The 20204-nt window shown below is 48.3% G+C and overlaps 1 protein-coding gene across 1 annotated transcript in view; it reads right to left on the bottom strand.

Moving 5' to 3' along the window:
- SEPTIN6 (septin 6) overlaps positions 1-19995 on the bottom strand; it is a 101028-nt gene extending 81033 nt beyond the window's left edge. Inside the window, 1 exon segment of the mRNA XM_037822724.1 lies at positions 19843-19995. Within this exon segment, the coding sequence (XP_037678652.1) occupies positions 19843-19872 (30 nt within the window). The 5' untranslated portion in view covers positions 19873-19995.
- Between the last annotated feature and the right edge of the window lie 209 nt (positions 19996-20204).

The following is a 20204-nucleotide window of genomic DNA, read 5'->3' as shown; positions in this document are numbered from 1 at the left end:
AACAAACTGGATAATGTAGAGGAAATGGACAATTTCCTGGAAATATATGAACAACCTAGACTGACCAGAGAAGAAATAGAAGACCTCAACCAACCCATCACAAGCAAAAAGATCCAATCAGTCATCAAAAATCTTCCCACAAATAAATGCCCAGGGCCAGATGGCTTCACAGGGGAATTCTACCAAACTTTCCAGAAAGAACTGACACCAATCTTACTCAAACTCTTTCAAAACATTGAAGAAAATGGAATACTACCTAACTCATTTTATGAAACTAACATCAATCTAATACCAAAACCAGGCAAAGATGTTACAAAAAAGGAAAACTACCGGCCAATCTCCCTAATGAATATAGATGCAAAAATCCTCAACAAAATACTTGCAAATCGAATCCAAAGACACATTAAAAAAATCATACACCATGACCAAGTGGGGTTTATTCCAGGCATGCAAGGATGGTTCAACATAAGAAAATCAATCAATGTACTACAACACATTAACAAGTCAAAAGGGAAAAATCAATTGATCATCTCAATAGATGCTGAAAAAGCATTTGACAAAATCCAACATCCCTTTTTGATAAAAACACTTCAAAAGGTAGGAATTGAAGGAAACTTCCTCAACATGATAAAGAGCATATATGAAAAACCCACAGCCAGCATAGTACTCAATGGAGAGAGACTGAAAACCTTCCCTCTAAGATCAGGAACAAGACAAGGATGCCCACTATCACCACTGTTATTCAACATTGTGCTGGAAGTGCTAGTCAGGGCAATCCGGCAAGACAAAGAAATAAAAGGCATCCAAATTGGAAAAGAAGAAGTAAAACTGTCATTGTTTGCAGATGATATGATCTTATATCTAGAAAACCCTGAGAAATCGACAATACAGCTACTAGAGCTAATAAACAAATTTAGCAAAGTAGCGGGATACAAGGTTAATGCACATAAGTCAGTAATGTTTCTATATGTTAGAAATGAACAAACTGAAGAGACACTCAAGAAAAAGATACCATTTTCAATAGCAACTAAAAAAATCAAGTACCTAGGAATAAACTTAACCAAAGATGTAAAAGACCTATACAAAGAAAACTACATAACTCTACTAAAAGAAATAGAAGGGGACCTTAAAAGATGGAAAAATATTCCATGTTCATGGATAGGAAGACTAAATGTCATTAAGATGTCAATTCTACCCAAACTCATCTACAGATTCAATGCAATCCCAATCAAAATTCCAACAACCTACTTTGCAGACTTGGAAAAGCTAGTTATCAAATTTATTTGGAAAGGGAAGATGCCTCGAATTGCTAAAGACACTCTAAAAGAGAAAAACGAACTGGGAGGACTTACACTCCCTGACTTTGAAGCTTATTATAAAGCCACAGTTGCCAAAACAGCATGGTACTGGCACAAAGATAGACATATAGATCAATGGAATCGAATTGAGAATTCAGAGATAGACCCTCAGATCTATGGCCGACAGATCTTTGATAAGGCCCCCAAAGTCACTGAACTGAGTCATAATGGTCTATTCAACAAATGGGGCTGGGAGAGTTGGATATCCTTATCCAAAAGAATGAAAGAGGACCCCTACCTCACACCCTACACAAAAATTAACTCAAAATGGATGAAAGATCTCAATATAAAAGAAAGTACCATAAAACTCCTAGAAGATAATGTAGGAAAACATCTTCAAGACCTTGTATTAGGCGGCCACTTCCTAGACTTTACACCCAAAGCACAAGCAACAAAAGAGAAAATAGATAAATGGGAACTCCTCAAGCTTAGAAGTTTCTGCACCTCAAAGGAATTTCTCAAAAAGGTAAAGAGGCAGCCAACTCAATGGGAAAAAATTTTTGGAAACCATGTATCTGACAAAAGACTGATATCTTGCATATATAAAGAAATCCTACAACTCAATGACAATAGTACAGACAGCCCAATTATAAAATGGGCAAAAGATATGAAAAGACAGTTCTCTGAAGAGGAAATACAAATGGCCAAGAAACACATGAAAAAATGTTCAGCTTCACTAGCTATTAGAGAGATGCAAATTAAGACCACAATGAGATACCATCTAACACCGGTTAGAATGGCTGCCATTAAACAAACAGGAAACTACAAATGCTGGAGGGGATGTGGAGAAATTGGAACTCTTATTCACTGTTGGTGGGACTGTATAATGCTTCAGCCACTCTGGCAGTCAGTCTGGCAGTTCCTTAGAAAACTAGATATAGAGTTACCATTCGACCCAGCGATTGCACTTCTCGGTATATACCCGGAAGATCGGAAAGCAGTGACACGAACAGATATCTGCACGCCAATGTTCATAGCAGCATTATTCACAATTGCCAAGAGATGGAAACAACCCAAATGTCCTTCAACAGATGAGTGGATAAATAAAATGTGGTATATACACACGATGGAATACTACGCGGCAGTAAGAAGGAACGATCTCGTGAAACATATGACAACATGGATGAACCTTGAAGACATAATGCTAAGCGAAATAAGCCAGGCACAAAAAGAGAAATATTATATGCTACCACTAATGTGAACTTTGAAAAATGTAAAACAAATGGCTTATAATGTAGAATGTAGGGCAACTAGCAATAGAGAGCAATTAAGGAAGGGGGAACAATAATCCAAGAAGAACAGATAAACCATTTAACGTTCTGGGGATGCCCAGGAATGACTATGGTCTGTTAATTTCTGATGGATATAGTAGGAGCAAGTTCACAGAAATGTTGCTATATTAGGTGACTTTCTTGGGGTAAAGTAGGAACATGTTGGAAGTTAAGCAGTTATCTTAGGTTAGTTGTCTTTTTCTTATTCCCTTGTTATGGTCTCTTTAAAATGTTCTTTTATTGTATGTTTGTTTTCTTTTTAACTTTTTTTTCATACAGTTGATTTAAAAAAGAAGGGAAAGTTAAAAAAAAAAAAAACAAGGAAAAAAAAAGATGCAGTGCCCCCTTGAGGGGCCTGTGGAGAATGCAGGGGTATTCGCCTACCCCACCTCCATGGTTGCTAACATGACCACAGACATAGGGGACTGGTGGTTTGATGGGCTGAGCCCTCTACCACAGGTTTTACCCTTGGGAAGACGGTTGCTGCAAAGGAGAGGCTAGGCCTCCCTATGGTTGTGCCTAAGAGCCTCCTCCCGAATGCCTCTTTGTTGCTCAGATGTGGCCCTGTCTCTCTAGCTAAGCCAACTTGAAAGGTGAAATCACTGCCCTCCCCCCTACGTGGGATCAGACACCCAGGGAAGTGAATCTCCCTGGCAACGTGGAATATGACTCCCGGGGAGGAATGTAGACCTGGCATCGTGGGACAGAGAACATCTTCTTGACCAAAAGGGGGATGTGAAAGGAAATGAAATAAGCTTCAGTGGCAGAGAGATTCCAAAAGGAGCTGAGAGGTCACTCTGGTGGGCACTCTTACACACACTTTAGACAACCCTTTTTAGGTTCTAAAGAATTGGGGTAGCTGGTGGTGGATACCTGAAACTATCAAACTACAACCCAGAACCCATGAATCTCGAAGACAGTTGTATAAAAATGTAGCTTATGAGGGGTGACAATGGGATTGGGAAAGCCATAAGGACCACACTCCACTTTGTCTAGTTTATGGATGGATGAGTAGAAAAATAGGGGAAGGAAACAAACAGACAAAGGTACCCAGTATTCTTTTTCACTTCAATTGCTCTTTTTCACTCTAATTATTATCCTTGTTATTTTTGTGTGTGTGGTAATGAAGGTGTCAGGGATTGATTTGGGTGATGAATGTACAACTATGTAATGGTACTGTAAACAATCGAAAGTACGATTTGTTTTGTATGACTGCATGGTATATGAATATATCTCAATAAAATGAAGATTTAAAAAAAAAGAATATGGGAAAACGTTCACTGAATACTGTTAGTCAAGGGAAAACAAACCTCTATATATAGGATCATCCCAATGACGGGGGAAAAGTATCTATGTGTTTTTAAAAGATTGAAAGAATATACACCAAAATGGTGACAGTGGTAACTTTTGGGTGGAGACGTTGTAGGTGATGTTGCTTTTCTGTGATTCTCAAATTTTCTACAATAGGTATATATTACTTTTATAACCAGGAAAAAAATTTTATTTTAATGATCTATTATGATCTTTTCTTAGACAGTAAAGTAACCTCAGCGATTTTGGAAAAATCTTCAACTACCACAAAAAAAAGGTCTTTTACACACAGATAACCAGAACATTCAGTTAATCAGAGCAATCAGCTTTCAGGCATTTGGTTTTATTGTAGAGAAAATATCTACTTTACCAAGAATACAACAAAACCCTATTATAGTATGACAATATTATACAGATTCATATGAACCAAAAGTCAAATCGTATCTCCTAAAACACACAGTAAAAATTCTTAACGAAACAATGAGGTGGATGATAATCTCATCTACTGCCTTCAGTGTTGTAAAGGGAGTGGGTGCTGCTGTATTATCAGCCATAAGAACCACAAAAGCGCTGATAGATTCCCAGAGGTTAAAAAGAAAAATCCTCCAATGAGCCAAACACATCAAATATCAGGATTTCCCTCGTGCTTATTAAGCCAGGCTAAGAAGGAACTGAGACTAGTTGCAGCGTCCTGTACTGAGACAGAAATCATGGGTCCTTTCCAAGGAGAAGTAAGGCCTGTAAAAGCTGGTGGCAACCCCAAGGGGCCTCAGAAATGGGCTTCAGTGGGGGAGCAGCTGAGGGGACCCTGGGAAAGCACAGAGGAGACCATCCTTAACATACAGGGGCAAGGTCCATTTTTGGCAAATCCAACAGATGAAAGTCTGGATTTTGATACACAAGATAAATTCCAGAGGGGCTTTTCATTGTATAAAAGTATTCACAGCAGGATTCCATTGAATAGCCAGCTGTCCTAGTGCATTTAAAAGGGGATTCAATAGACAAAAATTCAGCTGTCAGGTATCTTTACAAGAACACATTGGCTATCTACACCTACATCACATACAATATCTGAAGAGTTGTTTCTATTCCACTTACAGAGACCCTGCTGAGGTAAAAGCATAGACTTGCCTTCTCTACAACTCTCTCCCCACACAGTCTAAACAGGGAAGGGGTGGAGTTAAATTCTGCCACCTCACTCGGAAGCAGAAGCAGGCAAAGACCTAAAAGAAATTAGGCTGGAAAGCAAGGAAACATAAGAAACTTACAATCTTAGAGCTGGAAACGCCCTTAAGGATCACCTAATACAATCCGCTCATTTTACAAAAGGGGAAACAGAGACTCAGAGAGAGGAAGTGACTTGTCCCAAAGCACACAGTGATTTATTGGCAGAGTGGTGCTAAGACCCAGACTCCTGACAAGCAGATTGCCATTCTCCAATGAAAAACCTGACTCAAGTGGCAGATATATTTCTTTATGCTGCTAAAATTCTGGGACATCAGGGTTGTGGCTTGATTTGAGTCAGAGGGAGAAGCGTCAAGGAGGGAGAAATGTCAAGGAATACCACTTGAAAACCTGTGGGCTCGCCAAGGTGGCTCTGGCCCATGGAAGGAAACAGATGTCATGAGGGGTTCCTTCATTCCTTCTCTCCATTCACTCTCTCATTTCCCCCTATTCTGACTCTGCCCCAACATCAGTCTGGCCAGAGGGTCTCACCTCCACTCAAGAGCCCCAGGGCTAACATAAGCCATCCTCACCTAACAAGCCGGATTCTAAGTAAATCATTTCCACCTCAGGCCAGGGATGACCCCTGCTCAGAGTGGGTTAATTTTCCCAGAAAGCCAGATATAGTCCCCACAATCCAGTCTATTTAAGCAGAGTATTCTAGGTGGTCTGGCCATTATTATCTCCAGTCTGTTAAAAAAAAAAAAAAGGAGATTTACCCAGAGGCCTCTGGGTAAATGTACAACTGCCCTCTGGGGAGCCTGAATTTACCTCTGCCTCCATCTGGTCCTGTTTAACGGGGATCTGAAAAAAAAAAAGAAAAAAAAAACAAAACAGTTCCTGCCTCAGGGCCAGTGTTCAGAGCTGGGGGCCTCTGCTGAGGAAGGAAACTGAACACCACCTCACACCTCATCAGGACTGTGAAAGCAAAGTTCTGCTCTTGTTACCCAAGGGCGTTCATTAAGGGTCAGAGAGGGCCCCAGCAGGAGAAACCTGAGCCTGTAGTCCTGGCCCCGAGAAGGCCAGCAAAGCTTTCCCCCAGTCACCTTTAAGTGAGTAGAATAGATGACCCAACTCCAGGGCCAGCTGAGAGCACGCTGCATAATTCAGCAGATGGCTGCCTCTAATGAGAAGACACTGAAGAAAATTATTACATTATTTCTCACCGTCCTGAGCATGTGGACTCCTTCTTCTGTGCAGGCAGCAGAGAAACCCACAGTTTCAAATCCCAACAGCAGAAGCCTCCTCCTGCCAATCTGAGGAGGAAGGGTCTGTGTTTCCAATTTATTCTGCCCACCCCCTCCCGTTGTTACTTAAAATAATCCATCATTACATGGCTGGTGGCTCCAAGATTTTTATTTAAAGCAATACGGGGAAAAAAAAAAAAGAAAACCTACAAAACCCATGACTCTGCTATCCTGTATTTAACTGAGAATCTTTTTAACATCTGAGAATCCCAAAGCACCCAAGTTTCCTTTTCTCTAACCCCTATAAGTGTGCTGGGATGGAGTAGTGCAGAGAGAAGTGGGGAAAGAGAGAGCACGGCAGGATTTTATTTCTTAGAAACATCATGAAAATGTCAAGTTTTTTTTTTTTAATTAATCTGTGTCATCTGTCGTCTGGTAGGTGTTTCATTGTTTCATCCATTGACCAGCAATAACATTTTGGAATAAGTCACTTGGTATCTTGGTCTTACTGCACCCATAAAATGAGGAGCAAAATAATACTTGTCCAGGAAGCTCCTGGGGGAAATGAAATCATACAGTTGGAAGCATTCTGAGATAGTTGAAAGAAACATGTTACATTTATCTATGGTTTCTCTCTCTCTCTGTGGTTTTAATGTACATGCAACTAAAAGCCCTTCTCAGTTGTTCATGCTAATATTAAACCATGGCTCTCAGAATCTGGAAACCCAGGCAAGTCCAGAAATCAGTCCTATTTAGTTTTGGAATACCTCTTTACAGGGGACTTATCTTGCTAATTAGTTTTGCTCAGGCTAATGCAAGGGGTCTGCTCCATGACACCATGCAAAGGGAGGGGCCATACTGGGTAACAAAGCCAGCAATTAACAGAAAATGTACAGCAGAGGCTCCACAAAGTAAATACGATGCACATGACTGCAGATCAAAATCTCATTATACTACACAGACAAAACCGTTCTTCTGTAATGCAGATTCTGTAATAAGAACACTGCTAGGAATCATATTTCCAGGATTTAGGCTGGGAAGAGGAAACAGGGCTCATTCCTGCCTCTCATCTGGAAGCTCTGGGAGGACAGAGTTCCTGTATGCCTTGGCCACCACTATATCCCCAACACCTGGCACAGGGCCTGGCAGAGTCAGTGCCCAATAAGTATATGCTGAAGGAATGAATGAAAATAAAAGCAGTGAATTAGCAAATGAAATGTTCCCAACACAGTAGCAGAAATGAGGTCCCAACCATCTTTATTCATATCCCTTTCCTATTTGAAGCCCTCAGAAAGTCTTTCTTGACACCCAACGCTCCCATCCACTGCTGGATTAGGTCCCCTCATAATGAGTTCTCTTAGCAGGCAGTAATTCTTTTGTAGCACTTATCACAATTATAATTACATAGTGATTTGTGTCTGCCTCCACCACCAGACTGCAAACTTCATGTGCATTTGGGAGGCATTGTAATTTCACCGACTTTTTGTTTTGAAAAATGTCTTGTTTTCCCTGCTTTGGAGTGTATTACTTTTAGTGGGAGAGGTGGTAAGGTGCTTCGAGGGGGAATCAAAGGGTAACTGCCATTTAATAGCAAGACCAGAATGCAGCAGCAATCCTCTCCCTGCTGGTAACCATTTACACAGGGGCTGTTGCCCCAGGCCAACCCTGGGCACTACTTGGATACATGCCAGTTGTCTGAGTTCATTAAAAAGAACTCCTAAGCTAGGAACACTTGGGTTTATTCTCTGGTCTTCTCCAACTCTGGATACGTGTTCCTTGGAAGAATCAAGTAGGAAACAGCCATCCAAGGTCTCTTGAGTCAATTCCATCTTTTCCTGGTGAATTACAACCTCTTGCTGACACAAAGGAGAGCAGAGACAAATGGCAGATAAACAAGAGCTTCACAGGCTGAGGGAGGGGGTGCATGGAGAGTGACTTAGTTTTTCCAGAAACCCACTTATCATGATAACAAGGCCTCAAGCGCTTGGGTTGCTCTTTCAGCTTCAAAATCTGGCATACAATTATACTCTTTATCATACAATATGTCAAGTCCAGCCAGACCAACCTGGAACCAAGAAAAGCAAACCATGTGGCCCTAACCTCCACCCCCCCAATATCTGCAGAACAAAGGGGCTCTCCAGATTGTCTGAGTTGTGCCTGAGGTAAAACACAACCTTCTGGAATGTTTCCCTTTGCAACACCTGCCCCACAACCCTACTCCAGGCAAGGGGTCACGGAGAGATTATGGACTGGTCGATGCAAATTCATTAGCTGACAAGAAAAATCATTTGTGTCACTTTTGTCCACTAAGGACGTAGCAAGTGTAATCTTAGAGACTAATTCCTCTACTTAAACTATGCCATCTCTAAAATACAGGTAAGTAGGAGCAGAAAAGCACTCTGGGATCCCTCAAAACACCAAAGCAATAAATACAATAAATATTAGAGTGCCAGCCTTGGAGTGTGTGTGTGTGGCATGGGGATTCTCTCAAATTCCATTATTAAAGAACATTGTCTTGGGAATGTGCGGTCGGGGTTACTGCTTCTAGGGGGAGTGGCGGCCGGTAGCCAAGCCCTCAGCTCTCGGGGCTGCTTAAAGGGTACCGGCGGCGGGGGCTCTTTCCCGGAGGCGAGGGCGAGGCGGAGGACGTGGCCGAGTCCTCGGCGAGAGGCGTGCAAGGTGTGGAGGGCGGCGATAAGGACAAGACACTCTTCATCCAGTAGGAGTATGCGCCAAAGAGGCTTTATTCAGGGGTGATCACAGGTTATATAGGCTGGTAAGAAGGGCAGGGCTGGAAAGGGGGTGAAGTAGCCTAAAATGGCAATATTGAAGGGAGAGGGGCTAGGATTGGTTCTGAGAGGACGCAGGAGCCGTTGCAGCGGGCGGGGGTTGTTCTGGCGACGGTGCATGCGTGCTGGCGGTGGCAGGAGTGGCCTTGGCACAAGGGAGTGTGTGGGCAAGATAGGGAAGTGAGGAAAGGGCGGTTGGGAGAAAGGCGGTTTCCTCCGGCAAGCCTCCCCTGCCAGTGGCATTTTGGGTGAGGAAAAGGGAGCTGCCCCGACCTCGCTCCCCAGGCTCGGGGGGGCTGCAGAGGGCACTCACGCCCGTACCTACTACCCTCCCCAGGGGGTGATATCAGGTCCCCTGGCCCAGGCCTGGCAAGCCGAGGTACAAGCTCAGCTACCCGCAATTCCCCTTTCTTTACTAATTAGAGGAAGAGGCTTTACCGGAGAGGCCCGCTAAGGGTGAGGGGAGGGGGAGGTCAGGGAAGGGAAAAAAAGGGGTTGACGGTGGCTCGGTGAGGCTGGAGCTCAGTGTTGGTGTGGTGCCCGGGCGCTTGACAATGGCTTCGCTGCAGCGGGCTGGGCGAAGGTGAGGGGTTTAAAGTTCAGGGGTTCAGAGAAGCTGGAACTCGAGGCGAGAGCGATGTTCAGGTGATTGAGAAGGGCCTCGCGGTGGGCGGGTTGACCGGTGGCGTTGAGGTCGCGGAGGGTTGGCTGTCATCTTGGAGTGGGGAGCGTCAGAGGTGGCGAGTCGTTGATACTGGATTTGCACGAACGAGGAAAAAATGGCATCCGTTTGTTTTCTTACAAGCTGGACAATTTTGCGGATGAGGCAGGGTCCTAAGATGAGAGCTAGAATAATTATTAATAGGGGGCCAAGAAAAGGAAGGATGTATGGGAGGATGGGAGTGAAAAAACTGGACCAATAATTGGTGGCTTCACGATCTCTTTTACGCTTTTCCAGTCCCTCTCGGACCCTTTTCAGGCTGTCCTCGACGAGACCTGTGGAATTGGCATATACACAGCACTCTTCTCCTAGGGCAGCGCAGAGGCCTCCTTCTTTGAGGAGGAGAAGGTCAAGACCTCGGCGGTTTTGGAGCACGACCTCAGAGAGGGAATTGACAGAATTTTTTAGATGGTAAATAGCGTTTTGTAAGTGACGAATGTCCTCGTCAACAGCCGCCCTGAGGTGAGTTAGGGCGGAGCCTTGACTGGCTAGTGCAGCGATTCCGGTGCCAGTGCCGGCAAGACCTAGGAGGGAGGCAATTGTGAGGACGGTGATGGGCTCTCGCTTTTGTAGAAGGGCAGGAGCTGCAGTTCTTTCCAGACGGAGGAAGAAGTCTTCTTCGCTGTGGTATAAGACCCTAGGGATAAGGACAATTAGGAGGCAAGTTTCTTTATATTCACTGATGATACTCGTGCTGAGACAGGGGGTAAGTCCTGTAGAGGAGCAGAGCCATTGGGAGGAGTTATGAGGAATGAGAAATTTTGCCGAGCTGCTGGGAGATGAGTAGCTGGCACAGGCAGTGAGGTCGGGAGAGTTACTGGAGCGAGGGCGGACGCACTTTCCCGTATAGGAGACTGAATGAAAGGTCAGGGGGACGGCAGAGGTATTCCAATTGCATTCCAAGGGGCTGTCTTCTGTGCTTTCTGAAAAGGAGAGGTTGGAGGCAACGGGCTCGTACAGTGAGGAAGAGGTGGAGAGGCAGAGCCAGCAGGAGGAGGTAAAATTGGGGTTGGAGGAGTTCACTGAGGCAAAGGCGGCTTGGATGAGGCTAAGGAGGGGAGAGGAATAACGAGAAGGGGGCAGAGGAAGCTGGGGTGGTGGGGTTTGAGATGTAGTTGAAGTGCATTTAGTTGGAACTAAGGTGCGGCTGGAGAGCTGTGGAAAAAGGGGGTTAATGACTTTATTGGGACCAATGTTAAAGGGCTTTTTTATAACAGTATTTTTCTTTGGTTGGTTTAAAGCCTCCTTTCTTATGATTATAAGGGTTCCCCGATCGAACCCCGATAGCCAAATTCGGAAGCCCCAAGTTTTACCTAGGAGCCAAGACGTATCGGCAGGGTTTTGTATGGTGAGCATTAATCTTTTAGGACAAAAGTACCTGTTGAAATAGCGATAGCCTGAATTTTGGCAAGTATACGGGATTACTGCGAGGTTTAGAAATTTGTCAGGGACAGAAGGTTTCCAGCCAGTGGCTAATGTTTCACACCCCCAGTACGGGCAGTAATAGTCCTTTGGGGATTTACAATATGATTTTCCAGGATTTGAAGCTGGACACATATAATAATCCTGAACATAATAATCTTGAATTTTTAGGCTGCCTGGATAACCAGGAGGTTTTGGATTAGGAGGGACAAACAGATCAATGGCATAAAAGACGAAGGAGGGAGATCCCACTGTGGTGTTGGAAAAAATTACTGTGGAGTCTTTCCAACGCGCAAGAGTCCACTTCCAAGGTTGGTGGGGATCGCCCTGGGTAGAAGAGGCAAGAACTAACATGACCATTAGAAGGGAGGTTATGCTTGGGTGAGGGTTGAGAGGGTGTATGACATTGGTTTTCGCCTGTTTATAGAGGCGTATAATTTTTCTAATTTCTCGCCGCTGCTGCGCTCTGCTCGGACTGGGGTCCAGGCCCAGGTATACTGTTGTCATCTGGTGCACCAGGCTGCGGAGACGACGGCGTTCCCGTCTCGTTGGACGCGTGGTTGCTGGTGGCGGGCCGGATTGCCCTTCCTGGGATCCATATTGGTTGTGCTGCATCATCTGGAAAAACACAAGCAAACCCGCGCCCCTGGGCGAGAAGTGGGGAGGGACCTTTCCAGGTATTATTCTCCGGGTCCTTCCAGTAAACCATCGGGGCCTGGGTGGGCCTATATGAGGGCCCCCAATGTTTATGTAGGGGCGAAAGCCCTTCCTTATTGAATGTGAGTAGATTAAGGTGAATAAGGGCTGCTATAACAAGGTCCCCTGGAGTCGCCTGGGGGAGCATTGCCCTTTCTTTTTCAATTTGTATTTTTAAGCGGCGATGGATTGCTTCTACAATGGCTTGCCCCTGAGGATTATAAGGGATGCCGAAATGATGGGTGATGTTATATAACTGAAGGAAGGCCGCAAAGGAGGCACTGCGATAGGCAGGCCCATTGTCCGTTTTTAGGTCCCAGGGAATTCCCATGAAGAGAATTCCCTGTCTCAGGGCCTTGATACAGTGTTTGGCCGTTTCCCCGGCAAGGGGGACTGCATAACACATGGCTGAGAAGGTGTCAATCATTACATGTACATACTTGAGGCGCCCAAAGGACGGAACATGAGTTACATCCATTTGCCATCTAGAATTTGGTTTTAAGCCTCGTGGGTTGACTCCTTGAGGTTGTAAGGGGCCCAGTGGCGCAAAGGGCGCACAAGTTGCACAATTGCGGACAAGATGTTTACAGGTATCTAAGGGGAGGCCACATAGATGATGTAACGACGTAGCCGAAAAGTGAAACCTGGAATGCAATAACTTGGCCTGGTTAATAGCATCCCCCGGAGGGGCTGCCGTGTGGGTTAGCATAGCTTGGGTATTTTGAGTTGAGACTGCTTGGTCTACTATACTATTGCCATTAGCCAGGGGCCCCGGAAGGCTTGAGTGACTACGAATGTGGCTAATGAACCAAGGATCCTGTCGATGCTCCAGGATGCTTCTGAGGTTAGAAAGCGCTTTATCAATGGCCGAGTTTCCGGGGAAAAAGGTGGAAAACGCGAGGACTCGGCAGACCTGATACGTGTAGAGGCTGTCTGTGAAAATGTTTACTGGGTGGTTGCAGTGGGCGTTTAGTGCGTATGACACTGCCAGAATTTCCCCCACTTGGACTGAATGAAGGTTGACATAACTGAATAGGCAGGGTTCTGGATGGTCCTGTGAATAAGAGAGGAAGGCGAAACGGGTTTTGGAGGCGTCAGTAAAGACAGTGTTGGCACCCGGGATGGGTGCAGAGGAGGGGAAAGGATGGAAGGGGCTGCGGAAGGGAAGCTTGGCGAGTCCCTGTAACAGCCGATGGCTGGGATAGTGACAGCTGAATTCCCCTTGAAATCCTTCTAAAAGGATTTGCATGTCCGGGTTGTCACGTATAAGCAGGCGGGTTTGGCCTGTGTCTAGGGGCCAAACAATTTTTTCTGGCGGCTCTCCGAATACATGAACGGCCAAGGTAACTAGATCTGAAGCTAGGCTGATCCAGAGCCGCACTGTAGGGCAAATCTTCCTAAGTCGACTTTTAGCGGGATGCGCCCAAAGTAGAGGGCCTTCCTGCCACAGGCAGCCCATAGGTGTGCCGGGCGTAGGGAGGATGAGTGCTATAAGATTGCCCTCCTTGGTGTTGAATCTGTTGAGACAGCAGGCAACGAGTGCCTTGTTAATTGCGGCAATGGCTTCCTTTGCCTCTTGGGTAAGCTTAATGCGCCGGGAGACTGCTAGCGGCGGGGCTTCAGGGACACTCAACAGCGTAAAGAGTGGTTGTAGCTGTGCTGTGGTGATCGGCAACGCAGAGCGGAGCCAATTGATCTGACCGCAGAGCTGTTGAAGCTCAGTGATAGTGACCCGGTCCGGTATGTCCAGCTGAGGAGCGGACGGAGCAATGGTTTTATCAATACTAAATCCTAAGAAGGCTAATGGTGGCACAATTTGAACTTTATCGGGTTGAATCGTAAGGCCGAGGTCAGCTAAATTAGTGGTGAGGTCTTTAAGGAGTAGAGGAAGTGCCTCGGCGTCCTCAGAGGCCACCAAGATGTCATCCATGTAATGGATGAGCATGGCCCGCTTTCGCAGGGGGGCCACTGCGTGATTAACATACATTTGGCAGATGGCCGGACTGTTACGCATCCCTTGAGGGAGGACTTTCCATTGATACCTACTAGCCGCGCCAGCGTGATTGGGGACGGGAACTGTAAAGGCAAAGCGCGGGCGGTCTTGCTCATGTAGCGGGATGGAAAAGAAACAGTCTTTGATGTCAATAGTGGCTACATGATATTGGGCCGGGATGGCCACCGGATGGGGGAGGCCAGGCTGTGGGGAACCCATGGGAAGAATATGCTTATTGATTTCCCGCAGATCATTGAGGAGCCTAAATTTCCCTGTGGCCTTTTTATGAATAACAAACACTGGCGAATTATAAGGACTAGTAGAAGGCTCTATGTGGCCAGCGTCCAATTGTTCTTGTACGAGGGCTTGGAGTACTACCAATTTATGCGTGGGAAGGGGCCACTGCTCCACCCATATAGGTTCCTCAGTATCCCACTGCAGAGGAACGGGCGTTGGAGGTGTTAAACGAGCAGTGGCGCACATTATTGGGGGGGCTGCGCGGTAAGCACTGCCCCAAAAGCGGCAAGGATATCACGGCCCCATAAAATTTGGTCTATGGTGTGCAGAAATAACGGGCGGAAGGTGCCTGAGTGGCCCTCTTCATCTTCCCACTTAATGGGTTTCATGGCTTGAAGAGAAGTAGAGGTACCGGTGGCTCCCACTACCGAGGGACCATCAAGAACCATGCACATGGTGGCATACTGAGCGGGCATGCAAGAGATTTCTGCCCCTGAATCGAGCGTGCCTGTGTACCATTGCCCTTCTATTCTTAACTTACGAGTAGGTTTTTCTGGAGTGATGGGGACTGTCCAGAGAAGCGTTTTATTGTCGGAGCATTGATTAGTTTTATTGGAACCGGCCGGCATGCTGCCTCTTAGGGGCGGGGCTGAGGCTTGCCCCGCTTGGAGTTTAAAGCCTGTTCAGTGCTTTGGTGTTGACTACCGCCAGGGCACCAGGGATAGCAGAATTTTTTTAAATCTTTCTCGTTAAGGTCTCTGTGGCTGTTTTTGCAATCGCGCGCCCAGTGATAACCACGTTGGCAGCGCGGACATGGAGTGGAAGGGGGGCGCCCATTGCGCTGCATGTGAGGCGGGCGTTTGACCTCCGCATTGGGGCACTCCCGGGCAAAATGACCGCTCTGCCCGCACTTAAAGCAACCGGTGGTGGCGGCTAAGGCAGCAGTGACAGCACCAGAGACAGCTTGGGCTAGGGACGCGGCAGCTGGGTCAAAGGCGCTGCAGGCGAGAACCCAGTCATTAAGTGTTTTTTCCCGCAAAGGGAGAATGGCTTGCTTACAGGGGGGGTTAGCCCCTTCTAGAATGAGTTCCCGGGTGAGAGCTAGCTGGGCTTGAGGGTTGGTAACTTTTCTAGCACAGGCTTCTTCAACCCTGGAAACAAAGGTGGCGAAAGGTTCGTTTGGCTCCTGGAGGAGCTTGGTAAAATTGTCAGGTCGACGGGCAGAGCAGTTGGCAAACGCGCGTAAGGCGATGCCTCTGAGGACAGTCCAGAAGGCAGCAGGGGCATTAATATAAGCAGACGCATTTAGAAACGCTCCAGTGCCCAAATAGGCTTCGGGGGGGATGATAGACTCCAAGGGCTGCATCTTGCTCACTTTGCTTAGCTGCTTCTGCCTGGAAGTGAGCACGCCAGTCAACAAACTGACCGGGGTTAAAAATTGAACTGGCAAGCGAGGCCCAGTCTTGGGGGAGGCAATAGTTCATGGCGAGATCCTGCAGTATTTGGGAAGCATATGGGCTACCTAACCCGTCCTCCTTGACGGCCCTGCGAAGCTGACTGATAGTATCTAAGTCAATGGGATACCAGTCATGCGGCCTCTGTGGGGTAGGGGCAAGGTTAAGAGGAAAGCAGTGAAAGGCACGAGAGAAAGGAGGACGCGCTTGTAGAGGGCTTGGCGCGGGAGTGGGGGTAGGGGGAGCGTTGCCCCAAGGGTTGCCTTGAGGTGCAGAAGGCAGCCAGGGGTTGTTAGTTGGCAGGGTGGGAGGAGCGGCGGCAGCTGCCGGTAGCGGCTCCGAGGGGGAGCTCGCCGAAGGGAGAGGCGGAAATGGGAGGCCCCAAGCGTCGCAAGATGGTGGCGCGGTGGGCGTGGCTAAGACACAAGATGGCGGACCAGCCCCGCCCTGTGAAAGGGTGGGGTTCAAGGCACAAGATGGTGGACTAGCTCCGCCCTGTGGAAGGGCGGGTAAAGCATATGCGGTTTCCGGCCCAGCTTAGGGCTGATGTCATCGCCGGAGCATTTCCTCCCCTTGATGGAAGAAGAAGGAGGAAGTTCGCTATCTTGGCGTGGCGCAGTGTTATTTTGCTTTTTGGGAGTCACCTCGAGCGCGTTGTTAATCTGCTCGACTAAGGACTCCGTGTCCGAGTCATGATTTGAATTAGTATCGCTATCTGAATCTGTTGGCTGGGTTGATAGGGCCTCTTTGGATTTAACGGGGCCTCGATCAGGGGGGAGGGAGCCTTGAAGGCAGGAGCGGATGGTTATCAGGGTGGGGAGCAAGCCGGGAGGGAAGCGCTTGCTCTCCTGTTCCATGGCGTTGGTGACTCGATCAATAAGGCGATCATAAGTAACAGGGTCCCAAAGATGGCAAGTGGTGAGCCATGGGTTAAAGGGCAGCAGGAGATCCCAGTATATCTGCAGCTGCCGGACAGACACTTTACAGCGATGCGTGTCTAGGAGACCCGCTAGAGCACGAACTTGAGGTGCCTGACATGTAGATATACGATTACCCATAGCTGAGGGGAGAGGAGGGGGGTTTGTTTACCGAGCAGAGAGAATGAGATAAACTGTGGCCGCAAGGCCGAAGGAGACGGCGAGAGCAGAAAGTAGTGTCCTTTGGCAACAGGAGCAGTCAGGGGGGGCGGTTGTAAAGAGGCACACGGTGCCAAATGAGGAAAGAAAGATACAAAGAACTACAGCAAAGTAATGGAGGGGAAGAGGGAGAGCGTTAGGAGGAACGGGGGTCATAGAAGTGCGCATACAAGAGGACGAAGAGAGCGTGGGGGAAGGGAGGAGTTCCTACTGGATGAAGAGAGCGTGGGGGAAGGGAGGAGCGGCTTCGGAGCAAGGAACCTCCCACGGCTCCGGAAGCGGCGAAGGAGAGGCGGCCCTTACCTTGCAGGCGAGGAAACGGGAAGCTGGAGAGGCGTCCGGGCGAGCGAGCGACCTGCCAAACTGTTGTGTGGAGACGTCCCTCACACGGTGCACCAGTTGCGGTCGGGGTTACTGCTTCTAGGGGGAGTGGCGGCCGGTAGCCGAGCCCTCAGCTCTCGGGGCTGCTTAAAGGGTACCGGCGGCGGGGGCTCTTTCCCGGAGGCGAGGGCGAGGCGGAGGACGTGGCCGGGTCCTCGGCGAGAGGCGTGCAAGGTGTGGAGGGCGGCGATAAGGACAAGACACTCTTCATCCAGTAGGAGTATGCGCCAAAGAGGCTTTATTCAGGGGTGATCACAGGTTATATAGGCTGGTAAGAAGGGCAGGGCTGGAAAGGGGGTGAAGTAGCCTAAAATGGCAATATTGAAGGGAGAGGGGCTAGGATTGGTTCTGAGAGGACGCAGGAGCCGTTGCAGCGGGCGGGGGTTGTTCTGGCCACGGTGCATGCGCGCTGGCGGTGGCAGGAGTGGCCTTGGCACAAGGGAGTGTGTGGGCAAGATAGGGAAGTGAGGAAAGGGCGGTTGGGAGAAAGGCGGTTTCCTCCGGCAAGCCTCCCCTGCCAGTGGCATTTTGGGTGAGGAAAAGGGAGCTGCCCCGACCTCGCTCCCCAGGCTCGGGGGGGCTGCAGAGGGCACTCACGCCCGTACCTACTACCCTCCCCAGGGGGTGATATCAGGTCCCCTGGCCCAGGCCTGGCAAGCCGAGGTACAAGCTCAGCTACCCGCAGGAATGTTTAGCACAGTGAATCTTGTGGTGGGACAATGTTTGTAGGTAACTGTGCAAATATAAAAAGTTCTTTCCTGAGCTTGAACAAATGTACGACACTATTGCAGGGAGTTAATAACAGAGGAGTATATGAGAAAAAATGTGCCTGTTGCAAACTATGGACTATAGTTCAGAGAAATATTTTAACATTCTTTCAATGACAGAAACAAAGGTACAACACCAATACTATGGGTCAATAATGGGGGGGGGGAGATATGGGGAATGGGAGGCTTTGGGTTTGCTTTTATATTTTAATTTCTTTTTTGGAGTAATGAAAATGTTATAAAATTAATCATGGGGATGTATGAACAAGTATATGATAATACTGTGAGAAAGTGATCGTATCCTTCGGATGGTTTGTATGGTATATGAATACACTGCAGTAAAATTGCATTAAAAAAGAGCATTCTCTACAATCTACTCCTGGACCTTCCACATCAGGACTGCATAAAGTGCTCTGAACTGAGGGCTCCCTGGGGTGGGGAGGTTCTGAATCAATAATCCTGCCCTTCTAGGCAAGAAGGTGGAATAAATTCATACATATCCCATAAAGAAAACAGTCCCAGATTTTGAAAACAAATCAATTTCAATGACCCCAAATACCTAGAGGCTATGGAAAAAATATATAAATATACGTATTGCACCGGAATTGAATTAGATAGACTATTTACCTAAATAAACCAGCCACAAGATTTAATTATCTCTATCTCACTCTCCTCCCTCACCTCAGGGTGCTGATAATTGTGCACATCTTAAAATCCCAGCAACCGTGGATGAATTGAAAGACTGTTCCCCCAAATGCATTCATCCTTTCCCTTTGCAACCGAACTTCTGGTCTAAAAAAACAAACATGGAACCTCAGGTTACTTCAATATGACTTCTCTGCACATCCCGGGTTGGAAAACTTCAGTTCTTTAAAAGAAGATTTATGTTTCCCAGAGTTGATTGCCAACAAAAACAGAGACGGAACCGTTTTTGCAAGTCTCGCACTTATTTTCCTGCGTCCCCATAGAAAGAGGCCAGCTGCACAGGTTTTGGTTCACAAGCCCAGTTACACTGAACACGCACCGGAGACAGGCCCCCAGAAGGCCCGCAAAACCCGGGTCAGGTGCACAGAAACATGCCAAAATACACAGTCAGCCACCTACAGGCCAGCGAAATGCACCCCACAGAGATGCACCAACAGGACCCAGGGACACACAGCACCAGCAGAGAGAGAGGCGTCCGACACATGGACACACACAAATGCACACTCAGAGAAACAGGCAGACTCGTCTAGGGTCACAGACAGAACACGGGCGCCGCCGCCCGCCCAGGAAGGCGCGAGAGCGCGCGCATGCACACAGACGCGCACATACACACAGATACAAGCACACAGACGCAGTCACATATGTAATGCATATGAAGAAACCCTACCCCAACCAGTCACCTCCCCGCCCCCCACACCACTTACCGCCTCTCGCCCCAGGCTAACCCCAGCCGGGTGTCCCTCTCCCTGAGAGGTCCGGACGGGCAGCTGTGCGCAGAGAAGTGGCCAGGCGGTCTGAGGAAGCAAGGCCAGGGTGTCAGGGACCTGGAGGGCTTGGCTGCCCGTGAGGCCATTCATTAGGCAACGCCCGAGAAGCGGGGCCGCAGCTGCAGCGAGGGAGGCGGCGGCGCCTAGTGCAGCTACTAAGGGAATACTAGTCCAGCCGCTGGCCCGCCGTCTTTGCCAACTTCCCCCACCCCACTCCCGCCTTCGCCTTCCCCACCCACCTACCACCACCGTTCTCGGGGACAGGCTTGACTGCGCTGCTGACCCTAGGAACAAAAGTCCCGCCGTGTGTCGGCTCCTGGATGCTGCCCACTGCCCTCCACCCGGCGGCGTTGGCGGCAGTCGGGTCTCCTCCGCCTTTCCCAGGCCCCCAGCCCCGGAGCTGCACCCAAGCCCTGCACTCACCACCTGGCGAGCTATGTCGGTCGCTGCCATCGCTCCGGCGTCGCCAGGGCTGCCACGGGCGCCGCAGCAACCGGAGCTACAGCCCAGGAAACAGCGGTGCTCCTCTGACAAAGAGAAAGTGTTACACTTCCGGCGCGACCAAGTCCAGTGGCGGTGGGGGGGGAGGGTGTAAGGGACAGGCCCTCTCGCCGCTGCTCCAACCCCAACCTCCCCTCTATCATCCACTCCCTCTGAAGGAGGGTATGGGGAGCGGGCGGATTTAACACACCTCCTTCCCCTAGGGCGAGCCCAGTCCCAGTTGTCCCTGCAGCCCCAGCCATAGGCCTTTGAGAAGGGGGACGGGGGCCCTCGGTGACCACGTC

The sequence above is a fragment of the Choloepus didactylus genome, chromosome Y (assembly GCF_015220235.1).
Source record: "Choloepus didactylus isolate mChoDid1 chromosome Y, mChoDid1.pri, whole genome shotgun sequence".
In the NCBI taxonomy this organism is placed as follows: Eukaryota; Metazoa; Chordata; class Mammalia; order Pilosa; family Megalonychidae; genus Choloepus; species Choloepus didactylus.
Note: the sequence above shows the minus strand (reverse complement) of the source record. Positions and strands in the feature narration are given on the sequence as shown.